This window comes from Amblyraja radiata, chromosome 7 (genome assembly GCF_010909765.2).
Source record: "Amblyraja radiata isolate CabotCenter1 chromosome 7, sAmbRad1.1.pri, whole genome shotgun sequence".
Lineage (NCBI taxonomy): Eukaryota > Metazoa > Chordata > Chondrichthyes > Rajiformes > Rajidae > Amblyraja > Amblyraja radiata.
Window position 1 is genome coordinate 57,610,518 of NC_045962.1, and position 19,462 is coordinate 57,629,979.

At 38.8% G+C, this 19,462-nt stretch overlaps 1 protein-coding gene across 1 annotated transcript in view; it reads right to left on the reverse strand.

Annotated features, from left to right (window-relative positions):
- Nucleotides 1–19,462, reverse strand: part of ddx18 (DEAD-box helicase 18) — a 39,999-nt gene that overhangs the window by 16,141 nt on the left and 4,396 nt on the right. Inside the window, exons 3-9 of the mRNA XM_033024625.1 lie at nt 17,712–17,864; nt 15,863–15,998; nt 13,779–13,879; nt 13,180–13,379; nt 9,045–9,159; nt 7,585–7,724; nt 5,159–5,320 (exon numbers count right to left, since the gene is read on the reverse strand). Coding sequence (XP_032880516.1) covers nt 5,159–5,320; nt 7,585–7,724; nt 9,045–9,159; nt 13,180–13,379; nt 13,779–13,879; nt 15,863–15,998; nt 17,712–17,864 — 1,007 coding nt within the window. The remainder of the gene's footprint in view (nt 1–5,158; nt 5,321–7,584; nt 7,725–9,044; nt 9,160–13,179; nt 13,380–13,778; nt 13,880–15,862; nt 15,999–17,711; nt 17,865–19,462) is intronic.

Below are 19,462 nucleotides of genomic sequence, written 5' to 3' on the forward strand. Positions count from 1 at the left end.
AGAATCCTCTCCCATTTCTCTGTAGGTAGAGAAATTTGAAGTTCTCTTTCCCAGTCATTCTTAATTTTATCAAATGTTTTTTATCAAATCAATTATTTGTAATTTCAAAATCAACTCATAAATAGTCGTTATTAAACATTTCTGATAAGGGTTCAAATGTAAAAAAATGTCCAAGATTTCAGTTGATGTGGTAATGGAAAAGAGGGTAGAGTAGCCTTCAAAAAATGTCTAATTTGTAAATATCGAAAGAAATGCGAGTTAGGTAGATTATATTTATTGGAGAGTTGTTCAAAAGACATAAAACATCCATCCAAAAACAAATCACGAAAAGCTGCTAATCCCTTCCTCTTCCATAACAGAAAGGCTTGATCAGTACTAGAACGTTGGAAGAAAAAATTAGATATGATAGGACTCGATAAGATAAAATCATTCAATCCAAAAAACTTACGAAATTGAAACCATATTCAGAATGTGTCTTATTATTGGGTTAGTCTTATATTTATTCAATCTCATAATTGTAAAGGCAACGAGGCCCCTAGAATAGAAGCCAATGATAGCCCTTGCATAGAATCACATTCAAGATTTATCCATCCTGGGCATAGGGTATCTTCTAAATCTTTTGTCCAAAACGTTAAATCGCGAGTATTAACTGCCCAATAGTAAAATCTAAGGTTCGGCAATGACAAACCACCATCTTATTTTAAATTTCTGCAAGTATTTTTTACTTAGTCTGGGACCACACCTGGAGTATTGCGTACAGTTTTGGTCTCCTAATCTGAGGAAAGACATTTTTGCCATAGAGGGGGTACAGAGAAGGTTCACCAGACTGATTCCTGGGATGGCAGGACTTTCATATGAAGAAAGACTGGATAGACTCGGCTTGTACTCGCTAGAATTTAGAAGATTGAGGGGGGATCTTATAGAAACTTACAAAATTCTTAAGTAGTTGGACAGACTAGATGCAGGAAGATTATTCCCGATGTTGGGGAAGTCCAGAACAAGGGGTGACAGTTTAAGGATAAAGGGAAAGTCTTTTAGGACCGAGATCAGAAAATCATTTTTTACACAGAGAGTGGTGAATCTGTGGAATTCTCTGCCACAGAAGGTAGTTGAGGCCAGTTCATTGGCTATATTTAAGAGGGAGTTAGATGTGGCCCTTGTGGCTAAAGGGATGGAGAGAAGGCAGGTACAGGATACTGAGTTGGATGATCAGCCATGATATTGAATGGCGGTGCAGACTCCTGCACCTATTTTCTATGTTTCTATGATTTTTATTCTGCCATATATATGAAGAAATATTTGAGTCAATAATATAAAATAAAGATTTAGCAATAAAAATTGCTATCGTCTGAAATAAATACAAAAATTTAGGTAGGATAAACATTTTAATAGCATTGATTTGGCCAATTAGAAATAAGGACATTGGTGACCATTTAGTAAACTGTTGTCTGATATGGTCAATTAGGGGCGTATAATTGGCTTTAAATAGATCTTGGTAATGTAATTACCAAGATGTGTTTCTTGGTAATCTTAATGCCTAAATAAGTAAAACAGTCAGTAGTCAATCTAAATGGAAACTGTCCATAATTCGAAATTAGATTGTTTAATGGAAAAAGCTCACTCTTACTAAGATTTAGTTTATAACCAGAAAAACTACTAAATTCATTGAGTAGTGCTACTATTGCCGGAATAGATTTCTCTGGGTTAGAGATAAATAATAACAGATCATCTGCATAGAGAGATAGCTTATGTGTCTTATTCTCACGGACAATACCAAAAATATGAGGGGATTCCATAATAGCAGAGGTCAAAGGTTCCAAAGCAATATCAAACAGTAAAGGACTTAAAGGACAGCCCTGTCTAGTACCTCGAAAGAGCCTGAAAAAAGTGGATCTCTGATTATTGGTAAGTACAGAAGCCTGAGGTATATGATATATCAGCTTGATCCAAGATACATTTTGAACCAATCTTAAATTTTTCAAGTGTAATGAATAAGTATTCCCATCCTACTCTATCAAATGCCTTCTCAGCATCAAGTGAAATTACACATTCTGGAGTTTTATTTGACGCTGTATATACAATATTAATTCATCTCCTAACGTTAAAGTATGCGTAACGATTTTTAATAAAACCTGTCTGATCTTCAGAAATAATTTGCGATAAAATATTTTCCAATCTCATAGCTAGTATTTTTGAAAGAATTTTGGAATCTACATTTAACAGTGATATAGGTCTATATGATGTCACTTCAGTAGGGTCTTTATCTTTTTTAAGAATTAAAGAAATAGATGCTTCATAAAAGGATTGTGGTAATATATTCATTAAAAAGGCTTCTTTAAAAACCTTGCATAGCCAGGGGGACAATAAACTTGAAAAATTCCACTGTAAACCCATCTAAACCGGGAGCTTTACCAGAATTCATCGAAAGGATTGCTTTCTGTATTTCTTCCTCCGTGATGGGTTAATCTAATAACACTCATTATGTGGTAAATTTGGCAAGTTCAGTTTCTTTAAAAACTCATGCATTATATTGGAATCAGTAGGAAATTCTGATTGGTATAGGGATGTATAAAATTCCTGAAAGGATTTGTTAATTTCATCATGGTCTACTGTCAATGTACCATCCCAGACTACACCATTGGATATTTCTTCGGTAGAGTTTGTTAAGAAGAAGAAAGCAATCTGATCTTTAATAAAATTAACAAAATTTAGATCTTGAAGCAGTGTAGTATTAAATCGCCATTGTTTAGCACTAAACTTGAAATCAGGTAGTTTAATTGATACTTTCAATGGTGCATGATCAGAAATAGCAATTGCATCATACTCACACGCAGTGACCGATGAAACTAGCCGAGAATCTATTATAAAGTAGTCAATCCTAGAGTAACTATGAAATACATGAGAAAGAAGAAAATTCTTTGTCATTTGGGTGTAGGAATCACCAGGCTTTTAACATTCCAGAGTCAAGTAAAAAATAATTGATAAAACTAGCTGATTTATTTGGAAGCACATGATCAGATGCAGATCTGTCCATCGAGGGCTTCAAACAGCAGTTAAAATCTCCAAATTATCAAAAGATGTTCATTTAAATTAGGAAAGGATGCAATTAACTGTTTAAAAAACTCAGGGTAATCAATATTAGGTGCATAAACATTCACCATAACAACTTTTTGGTTATGAAGAACACCAGTGATCATCAAAAATCTACCATTTGGATCAAAAATTGTTTCATAATGAACAAATAAAATTGAGGAGTCAATACAAATAGAGACTCCTTTCATCTTTGCCTGTGAATTTTAATGAAACTGCTGTCTTCTCCAAAACTTAGAGTCATTGATTGTCATCTTTCCTTACATGAGTTTCCTGAACAAAAATAATCTGAGCATTTAGTCTACGAAGAACTTAAAAAAAAAAAAAATTCTCTTAATGGGATGGTTCAGACCATTCACATTCCATGAAAGGAAGTTAATAACTTTATCCACATTGTTTGTAAAAATCATGTGGAATGTAAAGGGTTAATTTCGTAGGCCATAGCAGTTCATGATACTGGAAGGAGAAGAATCTAAGGCGGAGCCAGAAGTGACGACATTTCAGACATTTTTGTAGTACAAATTCCGCCAAGATAGAAAAAACTAAACTAAAAGCAAAAGTCCCCCCCCCCCCCATGCAAAGCCCGAAACGGACTGGTAGGCAGTCAGTACGCTACCTAATCCCTCCCCTACCCCCATCTCTCCTAATGACAGCCCCCAACGTAAAAAGAAGGCATATTTACCACTCAATATCCAAAACAAATTAATGTTATGGTTAAAAAGTGCATGCTAACTGTGAAAAACAAGAGCTACTTCATATTGTTTATCCAAGGTCAAAATACGTGCAAACTATGAAAAACAAGAACTGCTTCACTTTGTTTGTCTAAAGACGGGAAAAAATCCTTTGATGGACATTTTAAAAATAGTAGAGCTAACAAAGAAGTTCTTAAAAATTCCGTCGCGGCTTCAGCCCCATAAGCCTCCAGAAAGCTGGAAGCTTCTTGCGGATTGTTAAAAAATCGGTTGTTACCATTAAGGAGTCGTTAACGCAGTCTAGCTGGATAGAGCAAGGCAGGGCGCAGCTTTTTCTTAAACAACTCAGACATTACATTATGGAAAGGCATTCTCAATCCCATAAGCTCACGGCTGTAATCAGGGACAAACCAAAACTTGCATCCTTCATATTCAACCATGCCCAACTTTTTTGCTGCTCGGAGGATATTCTCCTTCATTTGCAGAAAGTGAAACCGAATGATCAAATGTCTCGGTTTATCTTGGAGACCAAATTTCTTCCCGATCCTGTGTGCATTATCCAAAGTTGGAAGATTTTCATAATGCTCGATGTTGAAAGTCTATCATTTTAGAGGCATATTTTATAACATTATCCCCTTCTTGACCTTCAGGCAAACCAACAATTCGCAGATTCAGTCAACGGCTTCTGTTTTCCAGAACCATATTTTTAGTCTTGTATTGCTCGAGTGCCCAAGTATTTTTGTTCATTTTCCTTTCCAGTATTTCAATCTTCAAATCTCATTCCTGACCCAAGGTTTGCAAGTTATCAATTTGTTCCTTCTGTTCACGAGATTCATCTTGTAACATAATCAGCTTTTGAACTTCCTTCAATTTGCTCAAAATTCCTTTCATCATTTCTTCCAAACTGCAGAATCTTGTTTTAATTTCTCTGTTCATTTTCGATATTGCTTCTAAGATACCAGTCGGAAGCTGCGCCTTCCCCACGCTCCTTCCTTGGAGAAGCTCTTTTTCCTCTTGTCTCCATCCTTTACACGATTGAAGCGTATAAAAGTGTTATCAACACTTTAAGAAAGGTTAGACCGTGTCTTGAAATCAAGTAATAACAAGTAACATTGAAAGAGTGATAAGCAAGAAGTTAAAAGTTAAGGAGCAAACAAAGTTACAACCCTTACAGCATGCTGCCACTAGGAGAGTGTCTGGAATCTTGAACAGAAGAGAAACTGTTGGAGGAATACAGAAACAAGGAACTACAGATGCTGGTTTACAAAAAAAGACAAAGTGCTGGAGGAACTCGACAGGTCTTGAATACCATATTAATTATAGTCAGATGAATGGGTTGTCAGAATCAAAGGGAAAGCGTAGCAATTTTTACTTACATGAATTGCCATTACAGGTAGATCAATGTAGTTCAACAACTCATAGTGAAACTTCACAGACATGCATGAAGAGAAGAAAACCATGAGCTTCTTCTTACGATTCTTCTTGAGAAAAGTGAAGAGCAACAGGAATCTCTTCTCCGATGGACAAACCACATAACCCTAAATGTAAAGTAAAATAAATGAATACATATTAAAATATTATACATGAATTGTACGTTCTTTTACAAGTGGTGTACTGAAAGATTGTGTTTTATTACGTTTCCTGTAATGTCAACATTGTAGTTTTTGTGCCAAAAAAGTCTAAAATTGCAAGATTCTGAATATATGCAAACAGCAAATAATTTACACAAAAATGCTGGAGAAATTCAGCGGGTGCAGCAGCATCTATGGAGCGAAGGAAATAGGTGACGTTTCGGGCCGAGTCTGAGTCTGAGCCTGAAGAAGGGTTTTGGCCCGAAACATCACCTATTTCCTTCGCTCCATGGATGCTGCTGCACCCGCTGAGTTTCTCCAGCGTTTTTGTGTACCTTCGATCTTCCAACATCTGCAGTTCCTTCTTGAACAGCAAATAATTTACATTGTTTACAGATCTTCACAAATCTTTGAAGGAATTTGAACGATAATTGGAACTTGAAATAGAAGATGTAATAGTCTGGTTTATTATTTAACATAAACAACTACCTTGAAAATGCAAAATACATTTTAACCTTAAGTAATCAGTGATAGGAAATGTGTTGGCATAAAAATTGTTCGAAAAACAGTTTTATTTTTGCACATTTAGCCTCCTTTATTGTCACTGATATGGGATGACTGAAACTTATAGCAGATGAGTTACTCCTTCAATTCAGATCATGGTAAAAAAAAAGTTTAAAAATGGTTTCTACGATTGGATCCGATCCAATTTATTTTCATTGGTACCATTTTCTAGCTATGGCAACATCCTTACAAATCCTCTTTGCATTATCTCCAGTGCAAGCACATCTTCCCTGTAAAGCGGCAATCATAACTATATGCAATATTAAAGCTATGGTCTAACAAGTATTGTAATGCAATTCCAGAATAATTTCCTGCTCTAACATTTTGCGCTTCAAATAACATTATTTTTAAAAAAATTACACTGCCAGTCCTATCATCTAGAAGGATCTTTGGAAGGTCGCATTCCTACACAATTCTCAATATCCTCCCATTATTACTAGCCATGGTGCATTGCCCCAAAAGTTATATCTTCATTAAAGACAACCAAGTAATGGGCTTTAACTGTATCAGTGAGGATGTTATCTTCACTCCTAAAATAAAAATTTAAGAATGAGGGGTAAGCCATTTAGAACGGAGACGAGGAAACACTTCTTCACACAGAGAGTTGTGAGTCTGTGGAATTCTCTGCCTCAAAGGCAGTGGAGGCCGGTTCTCTTGATACTTTCAAGAGAGAGCTAGATAGAGCTCTTAAAGCTCTCAGGGGATATGGGGAGAAGGCAGGAACGGGGTACTGATTAGGGATGATCAGCCATGATCACATTGAATGGTGGTGCTGGCTCAAAGGGCCGAATGGCCTACTCCTGCACGCACCTATTGTCTATTGTAAAACCCTGGAATGAGGTTGAAAGCAACCGATATATTGTAGCATTAGAAAGTCTATATTATTGGAAATAAACAAACACACAAAAGACACACAACAAAAGCAGAGTGTTGAAGATATTGCAAAACCAAAATTTTAAAAATCTATAAAACACCCATGTCAGGCACTATCTGTGGTGGAAGAAATATGTTAATATGTTTCAGGTCAATGAGTTCAATGTGCACAAAAATAAAAATGAACTGCATTTTAAACCAATTGTAATATCCAAGTAAAATGCAAGATGGCGAGTGAAGCATATACTAAAAAGCAATGATCCAGAAGATATTTTAAAAGGAAAGTAAAGCAGCGAATTAACACATTTCTAAGAAATCCAAAGAGGAAGGGTACAACTGACTTATGAAGGTGGCATAGGAGATCAGGATGTGGATAAAAATCAAGGATAAAAACCGAGGAATGAAGTTTGTGATCATGTGGATTGTGTGAATAACTCCACAAACAAATCTCTTCTCAGAAAAGCACAGCACAGTGACTCAGTTGATCGTTATCCAGGGATTTTTTTTTCTATCAACACACAACGCTTAATAATTTCAATGACTGCCAAGTTAACTGCAAATGAATCATGGGATAAAGAGTCGAGAGTTTGTCATATGCATTGGATGTGAATTAAAACAATGAAATTCTGTAAGTTTACTGAACTAATATTTTGAATGTTGGAGTCATGTTTGTAAAAAGTATGTTAAATGCTTACAATTTCTGATAAATTATGTCATGCTTGTCTTCGTTTGTACAATGATGCAATATATAGAAGTCAGCAAACACACACATAACACTAAAACATTCAGCTCACTTGTTCAAGGCCATCTACAGTTGCAGTTTCCTTATCATCATCAACGCCAACGTACAAGGGCTCTTTCTTCAATGAGATTCTGGCCAAATCTTCCACCTTTCGAGTTTGTGTGGCAGAGAAAAGCATTGTCTGTCGCCGTTCTGCAACAAAAATTTAATTTGCTTTTGCTCAAAACTTGATTTTGCAGGGCAGGCTTTCCTTCAATTGCCAATTAGTTTAGTTTAAAGATACCACCACGTCCACGTTGACCAACTATCACCCCATACTCTAGTTTATCCTACAATCTAGGGACAATTTACAGAAGCTAATTAACCTGCAAACCTGCGCGTCTTTGGAATGTGGGAGGAATCTGGAGCACCCAGAGGAAGCCCACGCGGTCACAGCGAGAACGTGCAAACTCAGTAAAAATGAGTTTTCCTCCATCATTTAACAAAGTAAAACGTTAGTTTTGGCTTAAGTTAAAACTAATGCTCATATTGGAGAAACTTTTAAATGTCAGAGTTGGATAAATTGAAACAAACTATTATGGATTCAAAAAGATGAGCTTTTGAGAAATAATTGCTTGTAAGGGATGTTGGGATTTAAAAAAATGTCTTGCACCTTCTGCATACATGACTGCGTCCTTTTATTTTCTGCAGTAACAGCTTGCAACTGAATTTTTGTAGATTCTAATGTGCAATTTAATTTTGTACAAGTTTTTAGGCTACAAAGTCGGAATCTGTGGGAGCTGGAAATCTACCTAGATTTTTTTTAAATGTTCAAATGTACATGTTACAATACAAAATCTACTGAAGGTGCTTGGATGGAATTCAGTATCTGTGCTCTCACATTAACAGTATCCATTAATTGTGAGTAAAGATAATTGATCTTGGCAGAATCATGCTGGTGCAGTGAGTCCGTTCAGAAAAGCAGGAATAAAATGAATAAAATTGTAGACATATCGACAAATATATGATGAAAGGGAATTAAATCAAATCACTTCGAAACGTCAAGACAATTGTTTGTCAAGAATAAAAAAAGTTATAGTCATTTTTAAGGAACCTACGTATTAATGAAAAATACCAGATTACACCAAAAAGATGCTTAGTTGTGCAGTATAATCAAACATTTAAAATTCCTGTGCTTACTATCCTTTGGGTATTCAAATCTGCAAAGTAAATTAACATTCATATCCTTAAAACAGATCAAGGAATATGAAATGGAGCAAGATTCATAAATCAGGTTTGCAAACGATTTCAGCTTCCACAAACACTGACATAGCCTGCTTAAAGTTAAAAATGCTAAGAAGGAAGGAAGATTTAGCAACCACTGAGGCAAACTGTGAAAATTAATTTGAAATGGAAAATATTCAGAAATGTATTTCGAGAAACTTTATCAAGGTGAAAATTCATTAAGGATACTAAAAAATATTGCACACATCATTCCTCTACCGGAATAATAAATTCACTGGATTAACGCACTTGGCAAAAGTCTGATTATCTGTTTCAATTCCTCTTCAAATCCCACTTCTAGGATACGATCTGCTTCATCTATCACAAGGCATTGCAGGTTTTTGAACATAAATCCTGGTGTGTTCTGTCAAGATATGATTAGGAAATAAAATCAGCCTCACCATCCAATTATCTCTTCTCAAAGTATGAATGTCAAAAATACACACAATAAACACATGCAAAAATTGGACAGACAAAAACAAATGTAAAGAAGGGAAGAAACATTCTGTTCAAAAGAAAAGTAATTTAGAAAACATCCAGATTTTAAATAAAGGTCTAGGTCAACATGTCAAAACCACTGGGGATAGAGAAGATTAATACAAGTACAAGAAATAGGGTTTCAGATAATTCCGTAATTTAGTCTACCAAATATTGGGACAAGACAAGTATTCCTCGCAAGCTATGGCAGCTTATGAAGTCCGAATGCCTCGGTAGAGGTACCCTCCAGTATGCCCTCTCTGTGACATTCTTCCTGATTAGCAAATAAACTCCCCCACTTCTTTGGTGGCCGATTAGGAAAAGGGGAAATGCAACAAGACCTGGGTGTCATGGTACACCAGTCATTAAAAGTAGGCATGCAGGTGCAGCAGGCAGTGAAGAAAGCGAATGGTATGTTAGCATTCATAGCAAAAGGATTTGAGTATAGGAGCAGGGAGGTTCTACTGCAGTTGTACAGGGTCTTGGTGAGACCACACCTGGAGTATTGCATACAGTTTTGTCTCCTAATCTGAGGAAAGACATTCTTGCCATAGAGGGAGTAGAGAAGGTTCACCAGACTGATTCCTGGGATGTCAGGACTTTCATATGAAGAAAGACAGGATAGACGCGGCTTGTACTCGCTAGAATTTAGAAGATTGAGGGGGGATCTTATAGAAACTTACAAAATTCTTAAGGGGTTGGGGACAGGCTGGATGCAGGAAGATTGTTCACGATGTTGGGGAAGTCCAGAACAAGGGGTCACAGTTTAAGGATAAGGGGGAAATCTTTTAGGACCGAGATGAGGAAAACATTTTTCACACAGAGAGTGGTGAATCTCTGGAATTCTCTGCCACAGAAGGTAGTTGAGGCCAGTTCATTGGCTATATTTAAGAGGGAGTTAGATGTGGCCCTTGTAGCTAAAGGGATCAGGGGGTATGGAGAGAAGGCAGGTACAGGATACTGAGTTGGATGATCAGCCATGATCATATTGAATGGCGGTGCAGGCTCGAAGGGCCGAATGGCCTACTCCTGCACCTATTTTCTATGTCTGTTTCTATGTTTCTATGTTTTAGCCCCCTCTATCTCATCTGAAACATCAAAATACAGGCACGTTAAGCTGCCAGTCGTGAACTTCTAGCAATTAAGGTTCCGTAATGGCTAACACATTATAATTCCAAGCACTGATCCAGACTGTGAGTTCATCAGCTTTACCTACAATACATGCATTGAAGAAAACACACTTTAACCCTTGAATATCCCCATATTCAAGAACCTCTCCCTGCCTGTCCTTTTTTTGAGATTTGTTTATCATAACCTGCATTTTCACATCAGCCCTTCCATTTGCAGACTTTTATTTTAGAGATACAGCGTGGAAACAGGCCCTTTGGCCCACCGAGTCGAACCGACCAGCGATCCCCGCACATTAACACTATCCTACACACATTAGGGACAATTTACACATACACCATGCCAATTAAGCTGTACGTCTTTGGAGTGTGGGAAGAAACCGAAGATTTCAGAGAAAACCCACGCGGTCATGGGGAGAACGTACAAACTCCGTACAGACAGCACGTGCAGTCGGGATTGAACCCGGGTCTCCGGCGCGGCAAGCGCTGTAAGGCAGCAACTTTACCGCTGCGACACTGTGGCCGCACAGACCTGCTATTCTGGTTCCAAACCCCTTGCCATTCCAGTTTAAACCCTCTTGAGTAGCACGAGCAAAACCTGCCCCTGTTGTACAGGTCACCCCTGCCCCAGAAGAGATCAGTGTATCAGTTTAGATTATTGTCACATGTACCAAGATAAAGTGAGAAGCTTTTGTTGCGTGATATTTAGGCAGCAGAAAGACAATACATGATTACAATCGAGCCATTTACAGTGTATAGATACAAGATTAGGGAATATAATTTAGTGCAAGGTAAAGCCAGCAAAGTCTGATCAAGGATAGTCCGAGGGTCACCAATGAGGTAGATAGTAGTTCAGCACTGCTCTCTGGTTGTGGTAGGATAACAGCTGGGAAGAAATTGTCCCTGAATCTGGAGGTGTGCGTTTTCACACTTCTATACCTTTTGCCAGATGGGAGAGGGGAGAAGAGGAAGTGGCCAGGGTGCGACTCGTCCTTGATTGTGTTGCAGGCAGCGTGAGATATAAATGGAGTCAAATAAAAGGAAGTTGGTTTGTGTGATGACCTGGGCTGCGCCCACAATTCGCTACAATTTCTTGGGGTTTTGGATGGAGCTGTTCCCACACCAAGCTTTGATGCATCCTGTTACAATGCTTTCTATGGTACTTCAATAGGTTGGTGAGGGTTGTATGGGACACGCTGAACTTTCTAAGCCTTCTTAGGATTTAGATGTAGAAGTATTGGTGTGCTGATCTCAATCAGCAGATCAAAATAAATTCCTAATGGTCCTAAAATCTGAACCCCAGTCCCCTGCATCAACTTCTCAGCCACGCATTCATCTGTCCTGTTCTCCTATTGCTACCTGCCCCATCACGGAGCATTGATAGTGAACTAAAGATTACCGCCCTTGAGGTCCTGCATTTTACCCTTTTGCCAAACCCCTATATCCACAGTCCGCAGGGCCTCATCCCCTTTCCTATCCATGTCATTTGTGCCAACAACAACTTCTGGCTGATCAGCCTCCCCCTTTGAGAATGCTCTGCAGCCGCTCAGTGACATCTAGGACCTTGACACCATAGGGGCAAGAGGGCACCCAGGAGTCCCATTTGCTGCCACAGAATCTCCTGCCTGCACACCTAACATTCAAGTCCCCTATTACTATCGCTCTGCCTAACTTCACCCTACCCACTGTGTCTCAGTGCCAGGTGCCAAGAACCTGGCCCCTGCTGCTCTCTGCTAAACGATCACTCCCCTTTAACAGAATCCAAAGTGGAGTACTGCCTTTCCAGGGTGATGCCAGCAATGGCTGCCTCGACAATAGTCTGTCTTTCCCTTCTTTCTTTGTGTTTTAATAGTATGTGTTAAATGTATGTTTTTAGTGTTCTTTAGCTTGTTTTATGTGGGGGGTGGGGGAATTGGAGGAAACTTTTTCCAATCTCTTACCTTGACAGAGATGCAATTTGTTTCTGTGTCGTATCTCCGTCCACACTGCGGCCTATCATCGTGGAGTTGGCGGCCTTGGCTGGAGACCGACTTTTGAGAGCTCTACCGCGGGGAGCTTACAGGATTTAACATCGCAGAGCCCGCGAACCCTTTGCCAGGGATCGATCTCGGAGCTCCAACTGTGGGTGCTTGCGGACTTAACATCACGGAGCTCGCGGTATCTGGTCAGTGACCGACATTAGGAACTCGAAGCTGCAGAAGCTTTTATCACCCCGACGCGGGAACTTTGATCGCCCCGACGCGGGAGCTTCGACCGCTGGCTGTGGGAGCTTCGATCGCCCCGACGGATGGTTCGACTGCCCCAACCGTGGGTGAATAAAGAAAAAGAAGATTGGGCTTTTTGCCTTCCATCACAGTAAAGAATGTGGGGAATCCGCTGTGGTGGGTGTTTATGTTATGTAGTTATGTGTCTTTTTTTTTATATGGCAATTCGCATATCACTGTACCTTAATTGGTACATGTGACAATAAAAGACCTTTGAAACCTTTGCTTTTCAGGAGAATGACCGGAAGGGATCCCTGAACTCTTTTTCTACTCCGTTTCCTGGTGGTCACTCATCTATTCTCTGTCTACACAGGTGTGCCATCCTCTCGGTACCTCCAATGACTTCCCTGAGGCCCAAGGTCGTCCAGCTGCAGCTCTAGTTCCAGTTCCCTACCAAGATCTTTAAGGGGCTGCACTTGGATGCACCTCCTGCACATCTATTCCTCAGGCTCACAGCCTGTCTCTTCATAGGTGAAGTCATATTTATTCATAGGTGAAGTGATAAATGCACAATACCTGCATATGATCCAGAAGTCTGCCTGGAGTTGCTATTATCATGTTGATTCCATTTGCCAGTTTTTGTGCTTCTGCAGTTCTATTACTGCCTCCCATGAGCAATCCATAAGTATGAACATGATGCGCCATTAGTTCTTTCATAACACCATATGTCTGCATCGCTAATTCCCGGGTTGGTGAAAGAATGAGGACGCCCGTCCCTGAGGAAAAATATATTTCTATTATAGACCAACCTTCAGCTGAATAAATTTATTCATGCTTCAAATATATATTCAGTTGCATGTCTAATCTTTTATACAATTTAACAAATGATTCAAACAGCATATTTTTGTTAGGTTTGAAATTATGGTCATTTCTCCCAACATAAAAGTCAATCTTTCAATTAATTTAGTTTGTAAAACAGCAATACCAATGATTTGTAAAACGGCAATACCTATTTGGTCTTATTTTAAAAGTAGAAACATATCTTTCCCACCCCCCCATCCAAATTGAAGACATTCTAATTGACTAAAAATCTTTTTATAAGTTAGAATAAATATGCCCAATAGCGTTTGACCTGCACTCAATTAAAATACTTAAGATTTGAGCCACTTGCTTACCATTTCTTGGCATGAACCTCAGTTTGTAGATGAGCTCAACACCAGGAATAAGGAATGCCAATGTTTTCCCACTGCCGGTCTTTGCAGCAGCCAGAATATCCCTAAAAAAAGTTAAATGAGCATTTTAAAGACTTGTCTCAAAAATTCCACCTAACTTTTCTTACTACATCCGTTGAAAAGGTATGTTGCGTCTGGACAAACATATCTTATAAACTTATTTTTTAAATTAGATGATTTATTGGAATCAAATATTGTGGACCAATATACCAATTACAGAAGAATATAATTTAAATATATTCTGAAAGTAACAATATTCCCTCCTCAAAATTAATAACCACATTTATTATGTCCCTCAGTGTCCTTTGGGATAGGATATGGAGATAGAATTTTCACAGCTGAAGTTTGCAGTGTATGCAGGACAGGATGCTGTCTGGGAGGCATTGGAATAGTTACATCTACTGGGACAAAGGCAAGATGAAGGATCCAGTGCAGATATTAGAAGAGCACACAGACAATGCTATGGAAATAGAAGCTGGTAGTCTATGAAACAGTAACAATTTGTAGTTTGAAATTCTTCAGTCACATTGCATGCCATGATTGCAAAAAACCCACAATAACAGCGGCATGGTAGATGTTCTAGCTGTTATACTGAAATTGCAGCAATAATCTATAGTGATTGCTTCTGTTGTTGCACATTAAATTACAAGAGTGAACACAGGATAGACAGTCTGATAGGAAAGCAGAGGAGTCTGTGATGAAATGGTATTAGCATACTTGTAGTAGCTGAATCAGATGATTCATCCCAACAGAGCTCATTTTCATCAGGGATGCATAACAGCATAGCAGATGGAAGATGTACAAATAAGGTGTACTTGACAAAGTAAGTAAGTTTATTTGCCAAGTATTCACATACAAGGAATTTGCCTTGGTGCTCCGCCCACAAGTAACAACATGACATACAGTGACAGTTATGAATGACTCAGAAAACACTAAACATTAATAATAATAAAACATGAAGGATAAAACACCATTGATCAAGCATGTGAACCAACAAAATACCAGATCAAAGGAAGGCTACAGTTATTTGGCTGTTGAGTAGAGCTACTACTCGTGGATAAAAATTGTTTTTATATCTGGCTGTGGCAGCTTTGACAGTCCGGAGTCACCTTCCAGAGGGAAGTAATTCAAAGAGTTTGTGGCCAGGGTGAGAGGGATCAGAGATGATCTTGCCCGCTCGCTTCCTGGCCCTTGCCATCAATGGAGGGAAGGTTGCAACCAATAATCTTTGCTGATTGGACGATTCGCTGCAGCCTCCAGGTGTCGTGCTTGGTGGCTGAGCCAAACCAGACCATGATGGAGAAGGTGAGAACAGACTCTACGATGGCCGTGTAGAATTGGACCATCATTGCCTGTGGCAGATTGTGCTTCCTCAGCTGCCGCAGGAAGTACATCCTCTGTTGTGCCTTTTTGACTGTGGAGTCGATGGTAGCCCCCCACTTAAAGTCCTTGGAGATGATGGTTCCCAGGAACTTAAAAGACCCCACATATGTGACTGTGGTGTTGTTGATGGTGAGTGGGGTGAGGGGAGGGGGAGCTTTACAATCAATTCCACTGTCTTAAGAGCATTGAGCTCTAGGTTGTTGCTATGGCACCAGGACGCGAGCTGTGACACTTCATGTCCGTAGGCAGATTCCTCCCCATCCTGGATCAGTTCAATCAGGGTTGTGTCGTCCGCAAACTTGAGAAGCTTGACAGAGGTGTCTGTGGAGGTGCAGTCGTTGGTGTAGAGAGAGTAGAGGAGAGGAGAGAGTACGCAGCCTTGCGGTGCTTCTATGCTGAGCGTTTGCGGGTCCGAGATGTGCTTTCCCAGCCTCACATGCTGCTTCCTGTCTGTCAGGAAGCTGGTGATCCACTGACAGAGGGGTTCAGGCACAGTCAACTCGGAAAGTTTGGAGTGTTGTAGCTCTGGCACAAAGGTGTTGAATGCAGAGCTAAAATCAACAAACAGGATCCTCGCATAGGTCCCCTAAGTAACACACAAATATTGCTGAGCAAGTTCTATATTTATGATTAACTCAACTTACCTGCCCTCCAGCAAAGGTCGGATGCTTTTCTGTTGAATTTCAGTCATATGAGTAAAGCTCATATCTGCAATTCCTTTTAAAGTATTCTCACTAACTAGGCCATCCAGGGAAGAAAAGGCAGTAGCTTCAAAAGCCCCTAAATGTGAATATAAAATTAGTTCAAAAAGGCATCCTTTGAAGGACCAGTTAATCAAATAAACTATTCCAATATAGCCAAATTCTGCTGAAAATGCTCCTAAAACTATCACATAATAGATTGAAAATGGAGGAATGTCTTAAAATTACCGTAGTTAAAGCATTTCTTCCCTTCACATTCAGAGATTATTTTGCTGAACTGTACAGAAATGTTCCACTTCAAAATCCCACATTTTATTTATTTTATTTACAGCAAGGAAAGCAGCCACCTGACCTAATAAACCCACAGTGGTTCTTTGCATGAGCAATCAAATCGGCTCCATTCATCAGCTTTGCTCGATAACCAATATTTTTCTTTCCTCTCAAGTATCTCTCCAATTCCCCTTTCAAAACAAACATTAAATCAGTTTTCACCATCCTTTCAAGGTGTGAATTCAATCATGGGCACTTGCTGCGTGAAAAAGATTATCCTCACATCACTCCTTGATCTTTAACCAACCAAATATATTCCACAGTACAGCAAATGAATATTTCCATTTACACTGCAAGATACATTCTAAATAACAACTTTTCTTTAAAATTGATATTAAATTACTTTATGTTGACCCAGACCATGAAGCATTTCCCATGCACCAATTTATTCTCTAATACAATTATATATACAACTGCTGCCTGCTGAATAAAGACTGCTGAAATAATTGCAGCAAACAAAACTGCATAGGGTGTTCATCTCACCACAACCTAGCACAAGCATCCTTGAAATATAAAATAACACCCAAGTGCTGAAGAGGTAGCAAAATTTGCTGAGCATTTCTAGTACTTTGTTTTTATTTCAGAATTTCCAGCAGTCACATTATTTTTCCTTTCCCGTGGCATCTGTACAGATATTATGAAATCACAGTTTTGCTGTAAAACCCCACCCAGTTCACTATATTGTTTTAAGTAAGGAAATGTGCTGCCTTTTCTAGTGCAACTTCAGTTTCTTAATAAAGTGGCAGATTTTTTCATGTCCACTGAAATGGCTCATAGATCACAGAGATCAAATGCGTTTTGAGAGGGCCTTGTCAGAAATTCTCTTATCCCATTACTTCACCACCACAACCATTCTTGAGAAAAGTAATGACTCTTCTTGTCTGTAGTAACATGGCATTGCAGATGCTGGTTTATTTAGCTATATTTAAGAGGGAGTTAGATGTGGCCCTTGTGGCTAAAGGGATCAGGGGGTTTGGAGAGAAGGCAGGGATGGGATACTGAGTTGGATGATCAGCCATGATCATATCGAATGGCGGTGCAGGCTCGAAGGGCCGAATGGCCTACTCCTGCACCTATTTTCTATGTTTCTATGGTTCACAAAAAAAGGCAGTGCTTGAATAACTCAGCAGGTCAGGCAACATTTCGGACTAACATCGATAGGTGACATTTCAGGTTGGGGACCTTCTTCGGACTGCAACTTGAAGAAGGGTCCTGATCGGAAACATCACCTATCCATGTTCTCCAGTGATGCTGACTGACCCGCTGAGTTATTCCAACACGGTGTCTATTCTTCTTGTCTTCTAACTTATACAACATCCAGCCCAGAAGATTGATCGTTTCCACATATCAAATAATACTTGTATTAAAGAAGATTTATACAACAATAACATTCTTCAATGACATTGTAACAGCTTGCTTCTGAATACTGCATTCAATACTTAAACCTCGGAAATATGTTTACCTGTCAACCCCATTGGCAATGTTGGACCTTCATCTTCGGATTTCTCTTCATTGTGCTCATTCTTCTGATCTTGCTCCACCGCCAAGGTATCATCTTTGTTCGTTTCCAATTCATCATTCTTATTGCAATTTGCATACTTTTGTTTTTTGATATCTGAAATTTGGAAATTGAAAATAAATTGGTCAACAGTTAGGTTACCTCCCATTGTCACAAATAAATGCCAGTTTGGGAATGGTTGGGTAATCGACCAGAAAGACTGCACTGCTGTAAATGAGCAGGAATTTTGATGGACATCATTTATATGCCACATCTTCTACTCATTGCATTTTTCCAGAAAGATTACCTTACATTCCTTGGGAAAGTTTGACAGAAATTATTTCACATTTTCTTTTTCTTTTTCATCAACCCTTCATATTTTCGAAATAAAATAACCACTGCATCAACTAATCAACTGTTTGGTACAAGTACAGAGGAAAGCATGCTTTGCGTTCTTTGGCTGGGTCAATAGTTTTTTTTGTTAAATATTAATGAATCTGAATTATTTCTATAAGGATTGAATCCGTAAGCAATTGAATCCACATTTTCTTGCTAAATTAAATTATAGCTGTGCATAAATGCAAACAGTTAATTTCAGAGCATGAATTGCTGCAACTACTACCAGAGAGAAAAATACAGTTTATTAAACAATAGGTATAAAACTGTGCTTTTCCATTCCAAGTTACTGCTTTCTCCAAATGATGCTAAATATTATAAGCCACTTCATGGGGGAGCAGATAAATGCCTCATAAGGCATCAAGTACATCTAAACAAGTACACCTAAACATCGGAGGCCTGGATCGCCTCAGCGCAGAGGGAGAGCAAGGAGGGAAGAGACAACGGCTTTCGGACTTTTTGCCTTCCATCACAGTGAGGAGGTGCCTGGTGGACTCACTGTGGTGGATGTTGAACTGTGTTGAGTGTGTGTTTTGTTGTTTGTTCTATGTTATGACTGCAGGCTAAACCATTTTGTTGCACTGAAAAGTGCAATGACAATAAAATTGAATCTGAATCTGAATTTGCAAGTTAGATATAAAACAAAATCCTTCCATTGACCATACGTAATACTTTAATGCTACATCAGAGCAAGATGGCAAATCAACTATCTTTGTGGTTCAAGTACAAATAAATAAATAATGTTCCTTGACCCCAATGTCATTGGTCAACATGTTGAGATTAATCAAATCAATCAATCTCCATTCACATTCTGACTATTACCAGAACCTTTCATTCTATCTGTTTTAGCGCAGGATGAATATAAAAGACAGCAATATTAGACCCCGTTATGACCAAACTAGTTATATATTGAAGTAACAATTTGGAAAGCTATAACCTAATCATCTTATTTGATAGAAGCTCACATATCCATTGTTTTCCCAATACTTGTTAAATTTCAAGAGTGTGCCTAGTTATTTCTTATAGCTTTGTACACAAGGGGACAAGACATGGCATATTCTCCATTTAAACATTGAGTGTGGGTTTGGAGATTGTTTTCACCAGAGGTCAGAAATACATCTGTGTTTTTACATACAGATTTCCTTTTCTAAATGCATACGTTCATTTTTACTATGGAATTACTTATGTAAACACGTCATGCTGTAATTACACATTTTACATGGGAAAATTTCTGAGTTATCACTAAACATCACAAGACCAGTGACCATAGTCAACCTGCCTTTAATTATATAACCAGTCCCTGCAAACATTTACTGTCC